This window comes from Anabrus simplex, chromosome 2 (assembly GCF_040414725.1).
Source record: "Anabrus simplex isolate iqAnaSimp1 chromosome 2, ASM4041472v1, whole genome shotgun sequence".
Classification (NCBI taxonomy): domain Eukaryota; kingdom Metazoa; phylum Arthropoda; class Insecta; order Orthoptera; family Tettigoniidae; genus Anabrus; species Anabrus simplex.
In genome coordinates this window covers 587,721,557-587,737,603 of record NC_090266.1, presented here as the reverse complement: position 1 = coordinate 587,737,603, position 16,047 = coordinate 587,721,557, and the positions used below count along the sequence as shown (strand labels likewise).

Genomic DNA, 16,047 nt, shown 5'->3' with positions numbered 1-16,047 from the left:
ATTTATTCGGAAATTAATATGTGGGGAGTGTATATGCTTGGAGCTTCTTTGTCAGGACAGGAGCGCAGTTTCATCGTATTGCGTAACATCTTCGCCATCTTGGCGCTTAACTCACGCGGATTATGGCTTATAAAAGCCCCGAAGTGAGCGCGCATGATGAGGGAAGACAAGGAGGAAAAATAGTTTCTGCTGACTCCGCCCCTAAAACAAATGCCGACTCATAGTAGAGCCAACGTGAGGAGGCGATTGTGGACGTACTTTTGGGAAAGTAACGCTTAAATTAAACACGAAGCACACGTCGAAGTAAGAGCAAGAATATTTGTTCATTGACAAAATTATGAATCAAAATAATATAGGCCTAATACTATTTATGAAATTACGTCTCAAAGGAATTGCGTAAGCTGCTGTAGCATCCTAACACTAGCTGTGAAGCAGACGGCCGATAGGCGTTCCCCGTTGGACTCTTGATTGAGACGGCCGAAATACTATTAAACCACTGATCGTTTTGCGTTTCGATTACATCTAGTATTAGTGACTAGCGAGCCACACAATCTGCCGCATCGCTGATTTCCATAAACTTAGTGGATCTGGAGATCTCAAAGTTGGAGTGGGGACAGTACCTCTGTCCAACCCCCACTTCATGTGAGACCATATATGCTTGCACTTCTCAGGGTGGTTAGTCAACAGGCAGTCTATGAGGTGACCAGACGGTCGTTTTGTGGTCGGACTTTCCTGTTCTTTGTGTAGAAAATGTGGGTATCAACGGGAGTGCAAATATGTATAATTTCTCATACGAATTGTCAGTAGAGAACTTAACTGAGCGGTAGTGCTGTATGAATTACGGATCGTTCGCGACGCGCCACGTAATTACGTGAACTTCGTCGTATGTTCGCATTGCGAAACTGTAACGCTGTGATGTGCCGAATATCGGACGAAGAAAACTATTCTTAAATTAATCTCCCGTGGTAGAGAGGGAGTCCATGGTGTGTGTGAGATTAATTTGAAATTTTGTGAAGGTAGACATGTAAAAAGGTGGCACGAAAGTCCGTGTAATATAATATAAACAGAATTCCAGTGCTAAGTTATCGTGCTGAATGACGGCGTAATTGTAGTTAAGTACAGAGAAACAGACGTACGAAACAGGGTTTTAAAATAAACATAGGAACCCAATGTCACATTAATTCAGATTAATAAACTACTGCAGTGACGAAACCGTGATTTCTGTACTAGCTTTGTGTGACTGAGGTAGTCTAGCTGTGTCCGGTATCAAATTAACAAATATACAACTTTCATTCTGCGAAAGATGCAATCATACCAATGAAAGGGTAATTTTGACTGTGACGTGTGAAGAAGTCTCTGTGAAAATCACTGTGAATAGTATCTTTCCAGTGTTCACAACTCCAAGACCATGGATTATTCAAGAGTCATCGAGAGACGTCTGGAACCCGTGACCTTCTACCTCAGCGACATGGAGTAGACGCGTCCTGCGGATCCCTTGGGATTCAGACTATGGAGGACCAATCAAAGCTGTTGAGTACCAAGTAATGCTAATATTCCCTTTGTAATGTGACCGTTCATGACCTCGTCATACGTATATGGAGACATCCTGTAGAGAGAATATGCCGTTTTCCGCGCGGTTCTACGTTAAATAGCCGCCGAACGGGGATAATCTTGACGGTTCCGGGATGCGAGCCGCCCCCCGTAGAGTCACGCGCCTCTCCTCTCGTTGCGCGTAATTGAGAAAACAGGGAGTGCAGGCGCCCGTAAGTGGAATTCTTTCTCTCTCTAAGTGAGGGAGCTGGGGCAAGCGAGATGTCACATGACTGAGAGGTGAGGTCACGAAACAGCCTCAAAGAAGTCGTCCCAACATTCGAGACGATATCACCCCATGTATTCCCCTAAATATCTGGTGGCACCAATGTATAGCTTTCAACTGTTTCGAGGCTATCAACATTAATAACTCGGAAACACTTGATAGATAATTTCGACTTATAGGTTCGATGAATGAGGAGATTTTATGTGGATTTGTCATCCAGAGAACCATTCTACATAATAAGAATAATGGGAAGTGCGCGGGTAGTGAATATCTTGAAGTGAGAAAGATCAGATGCCCGGCCCTGACAGGACCAGGAAAACTAAAAATCCCCGGAGTCAAGCTTCACCTCCTTTAAATTGGTACTGACGCTTTGATAATTACAGGTGAGCCCGTGAAGGATTCGCAATGAAAATTGATCAACGGAAAGTGGAATGTACAGGCTTTAATTTGATACTAAATTCAACGTGTAAATGTATCTGTTAGGGCGTGGACTGATTCCCCCTCCAGAAATAATTCTTTCCACCATATAGGCGAGAGGCAAGAGACCAGTGTATCTCAGTATATTCTGTGCCTTCGGGCTAATCAACAGGCCTATTTGTGAGTGAACAGTTAGTATGAATACTCAGTGTTTTACATTGTGGAAATTCCTCATCGAACAGTGATATGTAATAATAAATGACAACACATAGTGAGTGACAGTGCGTTGCAAGCTAGATATTTATCATGCTTCTAATGCAGTCTGCAATGATCTGGATGTGAGTTTTTTATTCGGATTATGTATCAGAGAGGCGCGGGGTGTTCAAGATATAGTTCGATCACAGTGTTGCAGTGAGGTTCGAACCGACGACATCAGTGACTGGCATTCAGCCATCATTTTTTTTGTAGACCGGGCAGTGTCCATCCGTATTCTCTCTAACGCAGTGAGTTGCACATTGTATTAAAGATTATTGAAGCGGGGTGGGTCGATTGATGACCGATAAAAAATATATATTAACACGTATGTTCGAACCCTGTGAGTGCGTCCGTCTAGTGTGTGGTGCTCCTAGAGTCAACTACAGTATTTATGGAGAACTAGTGTGTGCAAGGGAAGGCAATGGTGTCGAGCTGCAGGATAGATTAACAATCTAGGGCTAGGATACTTGAATATATGAGTACCTTTAGCCGTGACAGAATTATAATGCATGACACAATTAGTGCATTTATAACGCATTAATCCTTCCTCATTCCATATTTGACCTCCGAGAACTTCAGGGCTGGTGAGCGGTCCGCTGTATAGTCACTTCAACACATCAGGTATACTCTGGACCTTCCGAAGACATCTGAGGATCCAATCGGCATGCGGACGAACCGGCAGATGAGGACTCTGGACAACCCTGCAGATATCAACGCCCCGATGACCGCCTAAGCTGATGGATGTACTCCCTGAGGGTAGCTGATCGCAGAAGTGATGAGTACTCTTTCATTTATCTTGATAGCTAGTCACGTGTAGGGAAGTAAAATCATTTGCATGTAAATACACTGACTGACAGAGCAAATGCAACACCAAGAAGGAGTGGTCAGAACTTTATGCCAATTGCAGGGTAGACTGACGTCACTGAGGTATGCTCATGATGTGAAATGCGCCGCTGTGCTGCGCACGTAGCGAACGATAAATGGGACACGGCGTTGGCGAATGGCCCACTTCGTACCGTGATTTCTCAGCCGACAGTCATTGTAGAACGTGTTGTCGTGTGCCACAGGACACGTGTATAGCTAAGAATGCTAGGCCGCCGTCAACGGAGGCATTTCCAGCAGACAGACGACTTTACGAGGGGTATGGTGAACGGGCTGAGAAGGGCAGGTTGGTCGCTTCGTCAAATCGCAGCCGATACCCATAGGGATGTGTCCACGGTGCAGCGCCTGTGGCGAAGATGGTTGGCGCAGGGACATGTGGCACGTGCGAGGGGTCCAGGCGCAACCCGAGTGACGTCAGCACGCGAGGATCGGCGCATCCGCCGCCAAGCGGTGGCAGCCTCGCACGCCACGTCAACCGCCATTCTTCAGCATGTGCAAGACACCCTGGCTGTTCCAATATCGACCAGAACAATTTCCCGTCGATTGGTTGAAGGAGGCCTGCACTCCCGGCGTCCGCTCAGAAGACTACCATTGACTCCACAGCATAGACGTGCACGCCTGGCATGGTGCCGGGCTAGAGCGACTTGGATGAGGGAATGGCGGAACGTCGTGTTCTCCGATGAGTCACGCTTCTGTTCTGTCAGTGATAGTCACCGCAGACGAGTGTGGCGTCGGCGTGGAGAAAGGTCAAATCCGGCAGTAACTGTGGAGCGCCCTACCGCTAGACAACGCGGCATCATGGTTTGGGGCGCTATTGCGTATGATTCCACGTCACCTCTAGTGCGTATTCAAGGCACGTTAAATGCCCACCGCTACGTGCAGCATGTGCTGCGGCCGGTGGCACTCCCGTACCTTCAGGGGCTGCCCAATGCTCTGTTTCAGCAGGATAATGCCCGCCCAAACACTGCTCGCATCTCCCAACAGGCTCTACGAGGTGTACAGATGCTTCCGTGGCCAGCGTACTCTCCGGATGTCTCACCAATCGAACACGTGTGGGATCTCATTGGACGCCATTTGCAAACTCTGCCCCAGCCTCGTACGGACGACCAACTGTGGCAAATGGTTCACAGAGAATTGAGAACCATCCCTCAGGACACCATCCGCACTCTTATTGACTCTGTACCTCGACGTGTTTCTGCGTGCATCGCCGCTCGCGGTGGTCCTACATCCTACTGAGTCGATGCCGTGCGCATTGTGTAACCTGCATATCGGTTTGAAATAAACATCAATTATTCGTCCGTGCCGTCTCTATTTTTTCCCCAACTTTCATCCCTTTCGAACCACTCCTTCTTGGTGTTGCATTTGCTCTGTCAGTCAGTGTACTTTGAATATCATTTGAGTATAACGCAGGTTTCAGGGATTATGGTTGATAAGATTTTCCTGTGAGATTTTATTCGTGGCTGGAGCCACTCATTTCATTAATTAGGGAATATAATGCATGGTAATTAATAAGGCCCTAATATAATTTACAGGTGACGTGATGTAAATAAAGGGGAATAAGGTTTCATAATGTGATCCGATCGTCCAAGGCTGAGTTTAAATGCTACGAATCATCACAAATTTCCCGATTAGTTATTTAGGATGATACGTCACCTGATGATAGAATTTCCTTCTGTATAGTTTTAAGGCTGCATACTACAAGACAGCAATGAACCAATTGTGGGGTGTACTCGAATTACATAGACCGCGATTAACCATGAATTTTTTTTATTTTGTCCTGAAGGCTAGAGTCTTTTATTTAAATGTGCATAGTTTTCGGGATATGAGGATTGAAAGGACGGTACTTGATTTGTAAGCTCGTAAGTATAACAGTTCAGTGGTGTTTAAATATGTGGATTCCCCTGCAGAATAGATATTTGGGACGAAGGATAATGCCGTCTCGTGAATAAGATGATTGAGGCCATATGTATGATGTTACGCTGATAGCGCTAATGAATCGCAGAGAGAGAGTTATTTTACGATAATATGAGTATTTAAAATAGCAAGTAACGTGAAAGGCCTTGCTTTGCGGGGAAGGGAAAAGAAACAAAAGGGAACGGTCGGGCCGACACGTCTGACAGTTTTATGGCCCTGTGGGGAGCGAACGAAGTTTGCTGGCCACTCTGTAAGGGGATGCATTCAGTTCGTTCTTTCTTTCCGTAGTAGAACGAAGACATGCATAAATCAAGAAATTGACATCGTCGCATATATCTCAGGTCTGACAAATGAATGAACTCCTTCCACCTTTGTTATTATTATTAAAATAAAAACCGTGATAGGGTTTCCAGGTTTTTTTGTACACCCCACATATGGAAGTCCTGAGCTCGAGGCTCCAGGGTTCGAAGGAGACTGTTGCCCACATGTTGCTTGCTTGATGCTTGTTGTTTTAAGGGGCCTAACATCGAAGGTCATCGGCCCTGCCCACATGTGGTAACTAAGCTGAGCTGTACCAAGATCCTGTGTTTTTTTCTTTCTTCTCTGGCATGGAGAAGCAAATGCAAGGTGTTATGTTATTTCTTCCAGTGAGTGTATTATATGTTAGGTGATGCAATTTATTGGTTGTCGGTTGATATGCCTGTTATTTTTAGGAACACAGTTGAAATGAAATGTCACGTGTTGTATTAACGCCTAGGTAAATCCCTATGAAACAGGCGTTATGAGGGGCTAAGACTCAGCGTGATAAATCAGACGAGGTTATTAGCATAGAGAATGTGACATAGCTATCATGTGTTTCAAAGTGTACTCGATAATTTCAACGACCCTCAATTAACATGATATGATTAACTTGAGTGATATAACTCGTGCCGTAAAGAAGATATGCCCCTTGTAAATAACATATGTGTAAAATGCTTAATATAATAAGATCTTCGTGTGTTAGATAATTCAAAGGGGACGCCCTTTTCAGTGTGTTTAATGATTTGAAGGTTATGAAATGATAAATGCCGATCTGAGAGAAAGACAGAAAAGGACATTCAAGCTCAGACCTGATTATGAAGTAGTGTAGTGTATTAATAAATATTTCGGCATATCTGTATGCAATGAAATTTCAAGTGTTTTCCTTAGTTAATTAAAAGTGTTTCTGCAAAATTGACGGTATTCCTTCTCATTAGTAATGTGTTCGTATCCCTATGATATCCGAGACTCTTCCCCCTTACTTGGAATTAAATAGTTTAAGCCCCTTCCGGACATACCACGTACCCAAGCTCTTGAGCAAGCCGAGGAAAACTCAAGTAGGGGTGATGATTTTCGATTCCAGGGAATGTCCAAGGGTCTCGTCGAATAAATCCTTACAGCCACTTTATAAGCCAATTAATATCAATTGCTATGCACTGGAGCCCTGGACAGGTGCAGTAAATAGGTAGAAATGTAAGGATAGGGTTAAGATAATTTATAGTATTGAATTGTCAGATTAGTTCGCTCAGAGTGGTCAGTAGGATCTCTTTTAATTTAACTACTTGAGGTTATTCGGGAAGGAAACAAATAAGGATAATTGCATGTATATTTTTATTTCAATTTATTTAATTCCATGAGCATGTTTTGGGGTTATTTGTGCTTACGAGTGCCGTCAGAGGAAAAAGGGGGTAGAGAGTATCGAATTTTGGTGAGTTAATGAAGTAGCGTTCCTCTGAGTGATTATTGAAGATGAGTCAGGATAATATGACGGTAGGGTCTTCACCACTGCCTTTGAACAGTATTTTAATGTGGGAAAGTTAGAGCACTCTCTTTCTAATGTAAAATGGTAGAATTTATTGCATGTTAGGTTAAGACGTGGCTGTGTGTACTGTGTGTGAGGAGTTCATTGTGCCCAGGTTCGAATATCCACCCTCCTAACATTACCTAGGCCCCTGTGTAATTTTTGTTTTTTGTTGTTGTTTTGTATTTTGATTTTTATTAAGTTAATTTATTTGGTTGGATATTAAATGCCGATTTACTGAACGTAGTTTCAATTCATATCAGGTACACATTCTCATCTCTTTGGCTTGAGATAAGAGTAAATTTTAGCTTGTGAGCTAGTGGAAATTGTGGTTAACTCTGCGGTGAAGGGAACGATGTCTGCAACTCCGACCTTCTGTAAAGTTGAGAAAATATGAAGTGATATAGCGGCATGATTTTGAGAGATATTTATAGGATATGATGAACGCCCGAGCTGATTTTAGCATGTTTATAAGAGCATCAGTATTATTGCGTTAATATAATGAACCGCTGACCATGCATTGAGAATGCGTTAATTTGTGGAGAAGTTTGTTTCAAGTAGGTTATTGTCCCATCTGGGGGGCGTTGTCCCATGAGATTTATAGCGGGCGACCCGAGGGGTTGAAGCTTTTGAGAGAAAGACAGGCGAGCACAGATTTCTATGCCGGTTGGCAAGGAAATGAAGATTTTTCAGACACTGTGTTTTTCTGTTAGTAGGAGATGTATTTTTACTTGATTACCACATTGGCTTCAAGCTATGTCGAAATTAATGGAGGAATATTTAATTGTTACCCATAATGATGCGGTAGATAGGGTTTTGTTTTTCAGGATACCTGATAATGCAAGGAACCGAGGTCACCATTTCGAACCTTGGGGTACGATGAGAATTTTTAGCCACACAGCAGCGTACAATAATAAAACAAATACAGCCATTACTTGTGTTATATGTGTTTTCCTTTTCCAGGTGGCTGAAGTGTGTGAACATGATGTTTAGATAATTATTGATTTATTGAAGCTAGATTTCGTGAGAATCCATTGATAGTTTGTTTAAGTGAAAAGGTTTAAACCCTTATGACGTGTACAGTTGGTTCATCAAATGAGGTGGTTCGTAGTCACCAGAATTCTGTTCACTTTTATTATTTGTGGGATTATGTTGTAATTCCGCAAAATTTGCTTATTATTTTTCTAATTCCATATATTTTTATATATAATCTACCGTGCTATATTTAAATTAGGCGGCCACTCTAAGACTAATCTCAGAGTAAATCAGTGCTTTGAATATGTAAATTGGGAGTCAAACCCGGGGGAATATTTTGCATTCGCAAGATCGTAGCTTATCACTGTATATAGTCAAGTGTTCTATTATGATATTGTGAAAGGTATATGTTTGTCGTATTCAACAGCTGAAATAAAACGTAGGGCCGATTAACAACAAAACCAGTTATACAAAGTGAAACTTTAGAAAGGTAATTCAACCTTCTCCGATTTGTTTGGATGGAAAGGAAGTACCTCAAGTGCTTAATTAATAAATGTGTGATTTGTTCTATCATTAAATTCGACACCGTAATTTCAATAGTCCACATAGAGACACTTGTGAAGGTGTAGATTGTGAGTGTACTTAAATGACAGCGTGGAATTTGTTTCCCGTTCCTTTATTGAGTGTCAAATCTATTTGTATAAATTCATGAATTTAATAATCAAGGTTGTAAAGTGTCAATTATATGTTGCAACGAGAGTTCATTAAGACTTTAGAAAACTTTATTTTTGTTTATCTCTGCCGATAATTGCATCCTTATCTCTTCCGTTCATTTTATGCCTGTAAGTTAGATTTAAGTTGGTTCTGGTTCGTATCCGCGGACGCACTATGCCCTTGAGAAGCTTGTGCTCATATCTCGGAACAGAAGGGTAGCGGTAGACCTCGCTATGCCATACGGGCATTTGTCATCTCATGTGTTCGGATTAGTCATTTCAATCCAAATGAGGCGGCATTTGTCAATAGGCAGAAAAGGTCCCTCGACTGTTGATTTCTGTGGCGCATGGTCCCATGTGTTCAAACCCGGTCGGGGTAAATTTGGGTTGTCACATGGTCCCATGAGCTATGGTAGTTGATGGGAAAGGTCACAGTAATAACCGCTAAACTATATAATTCCCCTCATACCATTTAAAGTAAAGCTAATACAACACATGGCTGGCGCAGGCGGTCAGCCCCAAACTAAATCATTTAGCCTACACTTGAAATAATCATGACTATGGCATTACTGAAAAAAGTCCCCGAGTCGAATCTATAGCTACAAGTTATGCTTATATGCAGTTCAACTTATCTGAAACCGTCCGTCATTGCCTCAGCGCGCCGTCGAGGGCTGCGTTGTGGAATAAGCACCACATTGTAGCACTGTGTACACTGGATCCTGAAGCCTGGCACTAGACTCCTGGGAACGCCATTACAGATGCCGTCTTCTTCGATTCTTGGCACGTCCTGAAAACTGGATGACCGAGCTCGATAGCTGCAGTCGCTTAAGTGCGGCCAGTATGCAGTATTCGGGAGATAGTAGGTTCGAACCCCACTGTCGGCAGCCCTGAAAATGGTTTTCCGTGGTTTCCCATTTTCACACCAGGCAAATGCTGGGGCTGTACCTTAATTAAGGCCACGGCCGCTTCCTTCCCACTCCCAGCCCTTCCCTGTTCCATCGTCGCCATAAGACCTATCTGTGTCAGTGCGACGTAAAGCAACTAGGAAAAAAAAGAAAACTGGATGTTGTAGTATGGCACTCTTCACTACCTTGTATGTATTCGCATACAATGCCGCGACCTAGGCCAGATACAATGGACAATATCTGTTACCTATGATATCAGTCCGACCATGAGTAGCGCCTATTACGGCTATGATAATCGGTCACAACGTGTCCATATGGCAGTTAACTTACGCGTACCGCACTAAATTGGAGAAATCGATCTAGTTACCTACTTTATTTATTCACTCACTATAAATGCTCGTGCAAGCTAGCCCTCTCCCTAAATGCGACTTTCTAATAACTTTGTTAGTGGCTCTTTGTCCAGAGGTTTGATACGAGCGACACGCACTACACAACGGTCTGTCAACAACTAGCCTCAAGCTCAATCGGAAGCCTTCCCTTTATAGTATTTCCAGTTTCCGTTGGGCTCGGTACATCCCCGCGTTCACAATAGATGGTCTTTGTGTACCGATCGCGTCTCTCCAACGGCTGTTTGAATTCAACCAAGGAAGATCTTTAACATGGCTACTTGTCACCGGTAGGGTGAAAATGGCGTCCCATAATTCCAATTAGTATTTTCCAGTGTTTTACATTCGCTGAAATTTGCACTTATGCGGAAATAACATCTCGAATTAGCATGCTACCAGGCATGCAGTGCTCCTCTTTGGCTACGTGTTGTTGGCATTACTGGCTCCACGTGACAAATTCAAACGACTTTGTCTCTTTCTCTGTCTCTCCTGCTCCTTCTCTAACCCGCTTCGGAAAGCGATCACCGGGGTCTTCACGAGTAAGTTCAAAATAAGACATCCTTCACACTGGAGTTTACATGAGTAACCGCAGGGACTGCAGCTTGTGCTACGGGGTTCGCCTCCCACTAAGACACGGAGTTCCGGCTCTGCTTGGTGCTATATTCAAATATTCCTGTAGCATAAAATGATGATTTGGACCGCAATATGGTGATATGGTACACTATCTGTTGTTTACCTAGCCTTTTCTTAAATAATTGCAAAGAATTTGGAAAAATATTGAACATTTCCCCCTGGTAAATTATTCCAATTCCTAACTCCCCTTCCTACTCTTGAATTCCAACTTTATCTTCATATTGTTATCTTTCGTACTTGTAAAAACACAACTGAATCTTATTCGCAATCTGTCCACTGACAGCTCATAACATAGCAGTTAGTCAAGCAGCTCATCTCCTTTTTCCCAAGTCTTCCAAGCCCAAACTTTTCAACTTTTTTTAACGCTACTATTTTGATGGAATTCACCCAGAACAAATCGAGCTGCTTTTCTTTGGACTTCTTCATTTGTTGAATCATGTATTCCTGATGAGGGCCCCATACACTGGAACCATACTCCAGTTGGGTTCTTACCATAGAATTATATGCCCTCTCCTTTACATCCTTACTACAATCCCTAAATACCCTCATAACCCTGTGCAGAGACCTGTGTGGGCCGATGACCTTCAATGTTAGGCCCCTTAAAACAACAAGTATCATAATCAAGAGACCTGTACCCTTTATTTGCAATACCACCTCTGTGATTACCCCAATGAAGATCTTTCCTTATATTAACACCTAGGTACTAACAGTGATCTCCATAGGGACAATTCACCCCATCAACGCAGTAATTAATACTGAGAGGACTTTTCATTTAAGGGGAAGTTCATCTCAACAACCACCCCCTAACATCCAGGAAGGAAAGACATCTATTTGAATATAAACTGTATGTTTGAATATATTGGGATCAAGTTTCATTGTAATATATTTACTATATCTTTCTGGTGTTGGATTGTGGGTAGTTTTAATTAATATATTCAAGTACTCCCCATGAATGATGCAGTACGTACCTAACTACGAAAGGTAAAAAACTGTTACGGATATTGTTAGATATATATGTATATACAGGATGTCCTCGAAGGAGGTTCCGATATTTATAGAGAAGGTATTACGCAACAAACGAAGGATAAAAGGTCCTATAAACATTGGTCACAAACCAAATATCTTGGGAGTTATGATCCACTACCACTACTATAAAATATCACGATGTTCCAATAATTACGGGGCGGGGCGTAATATGCAACAAAGGATGGAAATACTTTCCTGTGGTGGTGGAGAAAATGCCACTGCAGGAACGACTGCAAATGTGATACATGCACAATGGGGCACAGGCCCAATTTCATCGTAGATTTAGGGGTCACCTAAAATGTGTCTTCCAAGCGCGATGGATTGGTCAGGGATGGCCAATACCTTGGCCTGACCGTTCGCCTGACTTTAACCATTTCGATTTTTGTCTTTTTGGAACATGTAAAGGCTATGGTGTGTGGGATCTCCATAAATGACGTGGATACACTAGGAGAATGCGTGTTCAATGCCTGTGATTCAATCGGGCAACAACCAGGGGTGTTCCAACGAATGCGCGATTCCATGCGACGTAGGGTGGAAGGCTACATTGCATTGGATGCCGGTCACATCGAGCACATGTTGTGGAGAGTAGATCAAATACATGGTGATCATTGATGGTAGTAATAGAGAACCATAACTCCAAAGATACTGGGGTTGCACCAATGTTCTTAGGACCTTTCTTCCTTTGTTTGTTGTGTGCTGTGTCCTCTGTAAATATTGGAACCTTTTTCAAGGAGACCTGTATATATCCGTATCGTCGCTTAAAGAACTAACGCAAATTTTACACCAGAAAACAAATAAAATTATTATAATGTTCCAGAAGTCTCATCATGTTCGCTGACCAGTCGAAGACGAACCGAGTCTAAACCTGAAAGCTCTCTCCACGAACACCTTGTAACTTACCACTTAGTTGAGCATCTCATCTCTTTAACTCCCAAGTCTGTCCAGCCCAAAACTTGCAACATTTTCGTAACACTACATTTTTGTCGGATGTCGCCTGAACAAATCGTGCTGATTTCATCCGGAACTTTTCCAGGTTTCGTATCAAGTTATCCTGGTGTGGGTCCCATACACTGGAACCATACTCTAATTGGGGCCTTATCAGACTTTTACTTCCTCTCCTTTACACTAGTTTTCCTCTTCTTGAAACTTACAACCTGACATTTCATCCCGTTCACAATCATGCTATTTTCCGCAGTTCATCCCACAACATTGTCTAAGTCATTTTATTTGTCACAATCCTTTAATTTATTTAATACTCTATTCAGTCCTCTTAATCATTACAGGATCGGATAACATCTGGAGATATCCTAAAAATGCTTCAGGTCTCAGACGTATGTACAGTGAGCATAGTAATGTCCGGCGATGTTTTCAGGCAGCATTGCATAGCGCCACTGGATTGTCCTCCTAGTCTTTTGTATGGAATGCCGTGAACTGTACTGTGCAATTTGTGCAGTTCGTGTACATAGAATAAAAGATCAAACATGGATTTACTGACATGAAAATCTTTCCCATTGAAGATAAGATTTATTCGACAAAGGCAGGTATAAGGAAATCAAATACCAGAATATAAATACCGTATTCATCTGGAGTTTGGAATCGTAGACAAATCGAGCATAAAACAATGCAATGTGAACGATGTAAATTTAACGTGTATGAGAACGAAGGCAGTTCTAAGGGATCATAAAGAAACTAATGAATGAGTATTAAGACGAGAGGGGTAATAATAAAAATTGCGTTATATTGTGGTGGAATGAAGGAACAGTTCGGCTGAAAGCATATTAATGCATCAAAGGCTTAGTAACAGCACGACAGTGTGTTTGACATGAATTATAATAGAAAGCCTATTCTATAATAAACTTATATTGACACAGACATACGATATGGTACTTGTTCCGTGATCAGCACAGAATATAGTGCCAGAGACTAAAGGAGTATGCAGGCTTGTATCATTTATACATTATCAACATTTTTGAAAGATTTGTAACTTACCAAGCAAGTCTGCTTTTTGTGTCAGTTGACCAGGTGGACCCCACCCAATGGAGGTCTGTGTCAGAACGGGAGCTGCACGCAGAGGTTCAGTTGGTGCGGCTGGTATTGGTGCCATCAATGGAGGAGCAGATGGTACGGGTATTGAAGTTGGAACTGTTACTGCTGGAGTTGGTGCAGAAGGAAGTGGTGGGCCTGCCAACTGTGGACCTGTGTTGAGGTCCAGGTCATGAGTAAAAGCCATAACATCCAAGGCCGCAGTCAATGCATCACCAAATCCAGCAGCAGCTGGCTCGCTTTCTCCCAGGAGGTCAGGACTAGAAAAGAAATTATCCAAAAATCAAATTACAGTGTGATAACAAGGATAAAATATTATAGATCTGTAATATATTCATGAAGCCAAATGATATAGGATGCTACTATATTCGATTATGATGTATTGCAGATTTGGAGGGGATTCTAGTTAATGATAAAATTTCTGAAAATCATAAAACACATATTTAGATCAATGCATTCAACGTTATATTACTTTTATTGTTTTAAATATGGATGCCACACATCCTGACCATGTGAATCAAATATCCTACAACCGTATTTAGATATATGTAATATCTACTGGTGTGGGGAAAACTTGGCACAGCTCAATGATTTGCTGATTTTACCACTAGATGAAACTAACCATAAATATACCATCAGTTGCTCAAGTCACACTTCAGCAGGCTTTTTACAGTAACAAATTATCTACACAATATGTTGGGGAAATTAAAATATATGTTCCTGTTATATCTACTTACAATTAATTTATCTAAGCGACTCATTACCTGAACTGAAGGATAAACTATCAGCTAGGAGAGCTGGAAACGCCATAATTAAACCTTGGGAAACAATTGGAAAGCAGCCATTTATTAGATTGAATCATGGTCGCGAAGGTTTCCAGCAACTGCAGAACAGGAGTAGCACGTTACAATTAAAGAATACAGATTTATACATAATTCTCTGAAATGTTTGATAATCATGTTTCTGTTAAATCTTGGATCTCTGGTCACATCAGGAAATGATGCTATCTCTGACACTCGAATGAGGATCAGCGCAGCATTGTCCAAGTGGCAACTGGTAACTGCTGTCTTGTGCGAAAAAGAATGATGCCCGAATATCTGAAGCTGAAATTTACAAGAGAGTACAAACCCGTTGCTTTGTTTGGAGAATAATGTTGCTGTTTTGCGAGCAAACATGGTCAGATCGCCGATGTTATGGAAATGAGAATGTTGTGTAGTTTCACTTCTCTTGGACCTTGTCAGAAAAATGAGGATGTACAACGAAGACTTTATGTGGCCCAATTGCAGAGAAAATAAGGTAAGCTCGACACGGTAGTATTGTCAAACCACGGAAAGCAAACAGTAATTCCGTAATAAAAACGGCCATACACGAGGAAGACCGTGGAATTGGAGGATGGAAAACATCGTGGAAAACATGCATAATGTTGGCCTAAACCGGGCTAAGTGGCAAAAATGTAGCAAAGCAGCGGAGCACATTTGATGAAAAAAAAAAAAAAAAAGAGGGAGATATAGGGTTGAGCACGCACATAAGCACATTCACAGATAGAAACTAATGTGTGGTCAGAAATCTTCAGTATAGCCCACATTTACCATTGCATTCCATTTCTTCCTTGTCTTAAACATAAATTTAAAGCTCCACACTATAATAACAGAATCTTGCAATATAGGTTTTCAGCTACTTCAAAATAGGAGTAGCATGTTACAAGTAAAGAACACAAATTTATACATAAGTTTATCATCTAATTCTCCAGACGCTTTGAAAAGCATATTACCGTTAGATAGGCAAGAGTAATTTACTTACCTAGCTTATAATCAAATGGCGAGATTAAGGGTCGGTTCTACCACCTACGGGTGAAGTCGCGAGTAACTTGCCCTCTGCGTAAAAGGATATTTCCATTCGACCACTCCTGGGTAGCGCTATCGGTAGTGTTACGGAGATTCAGTGGTGGACAAAGGTGAAACAAGGTGCGGGCATGAATGGACGGATATGCAAAAGATGGAAGTATAATTTAAAACTTTAAACTTGTCAGTTTTATTTCCTTGCTTAATCTTTTATGTTTTTTCTCTTTTCAGCCTTAAAATTTTACAATTTGCTAAGCGAATAACAAAATCTCAGGTGCACAAGTGAGCTCCAGACGTAATGTTAGAAATTCCTAGAACAATTAGACAACATTAATTTGCCGTATGAGCTTGAAGCTCCTAATTTGCCAATGTGACAAAAGCGACCATTGCTCCATTCAATAATACCTCTAGGAGACAGAGTT

The 16,047-nt window shown here is 41.9% G+C and overlaps 1 protein-coding gene across 1 annotated transcript in view; it reads right to left on the bottom strand.

The window, feature by feature from the left end:
* iav (transient receptor potential cation channel subfamily V iav) overlaps positions 1 to 16,047 on the bottom strand; it is a 262,128-nt gene that overhangs the window by 80,625 nt on the left and 165,456 nt on the right. Inside the window, exon 13 of the mRNA XM_068226013.1 lies at positions 13,846 to 14,044. Within this exon, the coding sequence (XP_068082114.1) occupies positions 13,846 to 14,044 (199 nt within the window). The remainder of the gene's footprint in view (positions 1 to 13,845; positions 14,045 to 16,047) is intronic.